The sequence below is a fragment of the Aythya fuligula genome, chromosome 3 (assembly GCF_009819795.1).
Source record: "Aythya fuligula isolate bAytFul2 chromosome 3, bAytFul2.pri, whole genome shotgun sequence".
Classification (NCBI taxonomy): domain Eukaryota; kingdom Metazoa; phylum Chordata; class Aves; order Anseriformes; family Anatidae; genus Aythya; species Aythya fuligula.
This window is the reverse complement of record NC_045561.1, coordinates 94,572,107-94,578,351: the sequence shown is the minus strand read 5'-3', so window position 1 is coordinate 94,578,351 and position 6,245 is coordinate 94,572,107. Positions and strand designations below refer to the sequence as shown.

The following is a 6,245-nucleotide window of genomic DNA, read 5'->3' as shown; positions in this document are numbered from 1 at the left end:
CCAGAAAGACTGCCTGCCGAAAGAGGCTGTGATGGGGGAAGCGCCTCTCTTCTGGTAGTCCTAGGCCACGGTAGTGCTTTCAGTGGGGACAGAAATATAAATACTGACCAGGCCAGGGGCCCTGGCAGAAAGTCTCCCCTTTTGGAGGGGAGAAAGAAATAAAGTATCTTGTGAGGGACACTAACGCTATGGTGCATGCCAAATATGAGTTCTCCCTATAGAGCACAGAAGCCCTGAGGTGGTTCAGAGAAAGGCTGCCACAGTACTTCAACCTAGCATCTTTCCCCCAGTCTTGTTTTGCTGGACTATTCGGCTAAAATTTTCAACACACGTTAAAGAGCTGTTAGCGTGAGGTAAACAGCCGCCAAGGACAAAGCTTGTCCCAGTTAAAGTCTGGCAGAGGAAGCAGAATCTGAACAGAGGGTACTGAGCATCCATTTCTTTTGTAAGGATCCTTACACCTCGTAACTACCCCTGTTTCTGTAAATACCCCTTCGCAAGCTCCAGGATAAAATGTACTTTAAAATAAATAAATAAATAAAAAGAGTAAATAATTCTGTGTACTAGACTTTAATGTGAAACTTCCTCTGGCAAAGTTATTACAGTTGTTTTCTACGAGACTCCGTGCACTTTCTTTAAGGCAGCTGGTGCAGCTGATGTTATGGGGCTCACCACGAGCCAGAGGCTGGGGGCAGCAAGCCCATCCCCGGAGCAGACAGAGCTTCATTTACCCTACGCTGGGCTCTAATGAGTGCTAATTACAACCGCTAAGCGCGGGTGCCCCGCGCCGTGAGGGAGCAGCCTCACAGCCCTGCCGCGGCCATTTCGGCGCGGGGCTGCGGGCGCCCGCTCCCCACCGGGCTTGGCACCGGCGATGACAACGCCGACCCCCGGTGCCCGTCCACGTCCCCTCCGGTCTTGACAAGCGGGGAGGAGCCATCCCGGTGCCCGCCCGGCCCGGAAGCCCCCCCGCGGCCGGTGAGGGGCCGCCTTCCTGCCGCCGCCGCTCCTCCTTCTCCTCCTCCTGCGGCCGGGCAACATGGTGGCGGAGGCGGCGCTGGGGGAGCCGTGAGCCGGTGCCCGCTGCCGGGTGCACCCTGCGGGAGGCGGCCGCCTGGCGGGCGGGCCCGGCCCGGGGCGAGGGGAGGCGAGGAGGAGGAGGAGGAGGAGGAGGAAGGCGGAGCGGGCGATGCCTGAGCCCGTGCGGGTGTGCCGGTGAGGCCGGGAGCGAGCGGGAAGATGCTGCTGTCGCTGGTGCTGCACACCTACTCCATGCGCTACTTCCTGCCCGCCGCCGTCATGATGGGCACGGCGCCCACCTACGTGCTGGCCTGGGGCGCATGGAGGCTGCTCTCCGCCCTCCTCCCCGCACGCTTCTACCGCGAGGTGGACGACCGCCTCTACACCATCTACCAGAGCATGGTGCTCTTCTTCTTCGAGAACTACACGGGCGTGCAGGTGAGCCGGCTGCGACGGGACCGCCGCTGCTGCTGCTGCTGCTGGTGGTGGTGGTGGACCTGCTGTAGGGTCCCCCATGCCCACCCCGCATCCCTGCCAGGGGCCCGGGCGGTCGCTGCCAGATGAAATCTCTAGGGAGGAAATCTGCTGGCAGCAGGTGCAGGCTTTGGCCTTTCCCCTCCCAGCAAAGCCTCTGAGACCGCGAGGAAGACTCCTGCCCAGCGCCGCCCGACGATGCCCTTCGAGTGATGCTTTTCACGGCGTGCCAGGGTTGTGTTTGCTCTTCCAGTGATGCTTTTCACAGCGTGCCGGTGTTGTGTTCATTTTGCAGGTCAGAATGCAGAAGGGACGTGACAGCAGCCATGCTCGGTCAGCACCCGAGTGGCAGCCTCCTTTGCACGCTTGAACCGCGCGGCCTGTCCTGCGCACCTGCGGTACCGCACTGAGAGCTGATAAGGAAATCGTAGCTAACCATAATTGCACTTCATGCATCCACAGGTTTCTAATAAATAGATTCATAACCTTTAAATTACTACAGCGTCGCAGTTCTCTTACAGTTTTCCTGCTGTCAGGGTTCAGCTGTTAAATTTTGGATCAGCCATGGACAGCGATTATCCAGGACCCCAGAAAGCGCAGTCCAAAGTTTCAGGTTAAGAAGACAGGACTGGAGGCCTCTCTTGCACAACCAGCAGATCATTTGGGTGCAAGTAATAATACCTCACTTAACAATTTTCTCATCACACGTTACATATTTGAAAGGGCTACACATTTATTTGCAATTTGAAAGGTAAATAAGGAGACTTTTAATTCTGTATTTAAAAGATACTCACTGTGCCTCAACCAGACTTTGTGGTGTTGCTGAGTGTATAGAAGCGTATTTGAAGTCAGTGTCAGCTGTATGTGCTTGGGAGTAAAGAATAACAAGTGCTTACATGTTGATTGGCATGTTACAGAGCCGGTACAAATAGGGCCTTCTTGATATTTCCAGCTAAGTTATTCATCCACTGACTTATGAAACGTTTCTTTCAAAATCAGGCTGGGTCTCCCCTAGTTTTTGCTCCCAAGCTGTGGTTGTAGGCCTCACTTAATACCAGGTCTCATGGAAACCCACAAAGCCAGCTACACAGAGAGCAGAATTGCACAGTTTGACATCAGGATGAATAGAAAAGATACAAAAGGGAAGTGAGATCTTTTAGACTTGATTACTCTTTAACTAACTCAACTTGTAACTCATGTAACCTCACCCTTGTATCTTGTCCAAATCAGTTAACTTGTGTTGTGATTTACACCTTTTTATTTTTAAATAAAAAAAGGGAACGGGGAGCAGTAGTTCACAGGTGAAATACTTACTGTTTTATCTGCCTTATTTCTTTGTCTAGCATCTTTTAGTGCAGGCATTTTGATGTGTAGTAGCACACTTTGGTAATTAGCTGCCCAAAGCAGCAGTGTAGTAGTTTAATTCAACCCCTTGAAAGATGGAGAGCAAGAAAAAATCAATATATAAATTGTACCAGGAAAATTATTCAGTTTTCCTACAAACGTTGCGCAGAGTAGCAACCACTTTGAACTTTTGATAAAAAACATTTTCACAAAAAATGCCTATCATGTAAAGGTACAGAATGGGCAAGGATAACCAAAACAGACAAAAAGGCAACCATTGTCTGTCCACCTTTGTTTTCTTTGGTTACATTGATAGAAATTCTTCCATTCAAACAGAGGAGAGAGGCCCGTACAGGTGATCAGTTAGAACAACATCTAAACAGAGATGCTTTGTCAGAGTGAGCAGCAGATGATGTTAGGAGGAGAGGAGGTGATGCAGGCAAAGCTGAAATAAAGAATCACAGAAACAAAGAGGAAGGTTTACAAAACCAACCTGGCACATGTTATAGGGTAAGTGAAATAGTAACTGAGACTTGAAGCTAAATAAAAACATGGAAAGTGTGATGTGTATGTAGAAAGGTAAGAGGAAGAATCCTTAAGATTTGTGTTTCATTTCAGTGGAAGAGATCTCCGATATACTTAGGGAGGAGAAACAGGGTGTCCTTTCAGACCTTCCCATGCAAACACTGAACACGTTTAACTTGAAACTCACAGTGGAAAGTTAAGCATGTGCCTGAGTGTATGAGATTGGGATGGTAACCTGAGAGCTCCTGTGAATTGGCTGTTATAAGGCATGTAATTAAATTCAGAAGCGTAACATCATTATATGCAATCTCCCCCCCAAAATATAAGCATATGAACTTAAGTAGCTTCATAAAGGCAGTTGTATGGGTTTACAAACATTAAGACATCATGATAGTCATAGGAGGAAGGAGTTCAGCATCTCTTTGGGGTATCCATTATTTTATTCAGCCGATTTAAGTTTGTTGCGATAATTTTTGTAACTGGATAAAAGGGAGGCCAACAAATTGATCCATCAGGAAACCAGGACATACTGCCTAGTCTCAGTGAAGTAAGTAGGATTACACAGACACTTAAGTGATTTACTGAATCAAAGCCTTAAGTGACTTTCTCAGCACTGCTGCAGTCTCACCCTATGCAAAAGAAAAATGTCTTTAACGTTGTGTTCTGTTCAGCATTCCTTAGATTATTATGCTTAGAGGGTTTGTGGTTTTTTGATACGACAACACTCCGAGGCTGTTGTGAATAGTTGAGATGTCTGACCTTAAAATAATAATTTTGTTGAAATTCCCATTTTTAGAATCAGTGGAGTGTTAATAGACTAAAAATTGGTTTGGATTTTGAACAAAGATTATTTTTTGACTGAATGAAATAGTGAAATATCAATTTATTTATTTATTTATTTATGAGGAAAATTATGTATCTGTGCATCAATGGCTTTTCATCCATAGAGTATTTAATCCTGTCTTTCCCTTGTGACCATATGTGCAAACATTTTTTCTTATTTTGCACTTGACCTGGGTGTTCTAAGTCAAGTTTATTAAAACAAAAACTCTAGTTTGTGCTAGGAAGACATTTTATCTTTGTAGCACATACTTCAGTTGTGAAATGTAACCAGATAAGGTGATACTCCGAACTGTGTGTCAGCAAGTCTTGAAACAGTAATAATTCCTTTTCTCTTAAGTATTTGGCCTGAGATCTGAAACAATTACAGAGCAATAATTGTTGTGAACCATTTCTAAGTATTTATAATCTAAAGAATGGCTCATGAAATAGATAAAAGTGTTTTTTCACTTTCTCATATTACAAATACTTTTATTTTTTAAAGTTTAAGTCAGACCTGTTAATGTTTTCACCAAAAAGATTTGTTTTGGAAAGCCTAAATAGAACTTGAGCTAAGATGGAATCAGTTTAGGTTTTCCAACAATATTAGAATTCTGTAAATGAATTACCAAAAATAGTCCTATTGCTAATCATCATGCAAGAGTTGGCTGTAGAAAACCGAAGAACCAGTATTTAGAGTACAAAAAGCAAGCCAGAACATGCCAATCCTGAAAACTGGGTAAACTGTACAAAAACATTATGACTATAAAGTGAAATCCTGTAGCATTCTTGAGATTTGTCAATGCAATTGCAGCTTGGCAAATATCCATGCATTTTATTAAGGAGCTATAAATATATGTAAAATTAATCTATACGTGGCATTGTGACAGTACTCTTTAACAACCTCCAGGATTATAAAGTCATAGTGATGAAAAACTGTAAAGGTGGTTTGTTGGGAAGTGGAACAGGGAGAAGGGACCTGTTTTGGCCCTATGTTGCTTTGGGTAGAAATGCAATTACATTGAATCTTACCTGCCCTGCTGTAGGCTGCAGGAGTGCTATGGTATTTTTTCCTAGGATGAATGTATATGAGATGCTTGAACTCTGTAAAGTGAGTAGGAAGTCTCAGAGAGCAAAGGGTGTTAATTTTACCAGCGATGAGCCAAAGCAGTCACTGACATAAACAGGTGCAGTTCAAGTGCATTGGAGGACTTGCATTTGCTTGTGCTAATTGTAGATTTGGCCACAAGTTTCCAAATCCTCAAGTAGCATGTGAACAGTGTGGTTGTTTTACAGCTTTTGTCTTTACTGTGTTAGGGAAGTCCGCACTCCTCTATTTCATACAGCACAGACAATAGATGATTGCATCTTAACATAGAAAGTGAAAACCAAAATGACTGCAAATAAGCCTATGATTAGGGTGTTTGAAGGGCTGAAAAGACTAGTAATTCAATATGATGAGTGCTATCATCTCTCTGTGACCCTTAGCATCTTATCCCAGTTGCTGTCAGGGTGATGAAATTAATGCCTATTGTGTTTGTGCACGTGTTTCAGATCAGCTGGGATCAGAACATTCTTCAACCTTTTTGGTTGTAATTGTGTTTGATATTTTGTATGGAGTGGCAGTGAAGAAATAATAAAGAAATCATCACTTGGACTGCTTCCTAAAGGATCATTTTCCATCTGAAAGATTTTGACAATTGAGTAGAATCCATGGTTGAATTAATGTGCGTGGATTTTGTTCAATGCTTGTGTCAGCTCTCTCGCCCTACCCCCACTTCCTTCTGAACAGGAATTTTTGGAAGTGGTGCTTTCATTAAAGGCGTTATGAAATTCTGGTTTTCCTTGTCATTGCAGGGCTCTGGGAGGGCTGTGAGAATCAGACACAACCTCGGTGTTGTATTGCGTAGCTGTGGTGTTTCTAATAATTATTTTGGAAAATCCATGAGATCCCAGCTACTCAACAAAACGTGTACTGGGCTGGTACTGAAGCTTGGGCTGCTGTGTGGTGACAAGGTTGAGCAAATCAGAACTTTTCAGGGACACTGCTACTGATCTCTGGA

At 44.7% G+C, this 6,245-nt stretch overlaps 1 protein-coding gene across 1 annotated transcript in view; it reads left to right on the top strand.

Moving 5' to 3' along the window:
• The first annotated feature begins 1,035 nt into the window (after positions 1-1,035).
• AGPAT5 (1-acylglycerol-3-phosphate O-acyltransferase 5) overlaps positions 1,036-6,245 on the top strand; it is a 60,815-nt gene continuing 55,605 nt past the window's right edge. The window contains exon 1 of the mRNA XM_032184125.1: positions 1,036-1,458. Within this exon, the coding sequence (XP_032040016.1) occupies positions 1,240-1,458 (219 nt within the window). The 5' untranslated portion in view covers positions 1,036-1,239. The remainder of the gene's footprint in view (positions 1,459-6,245) is intronic.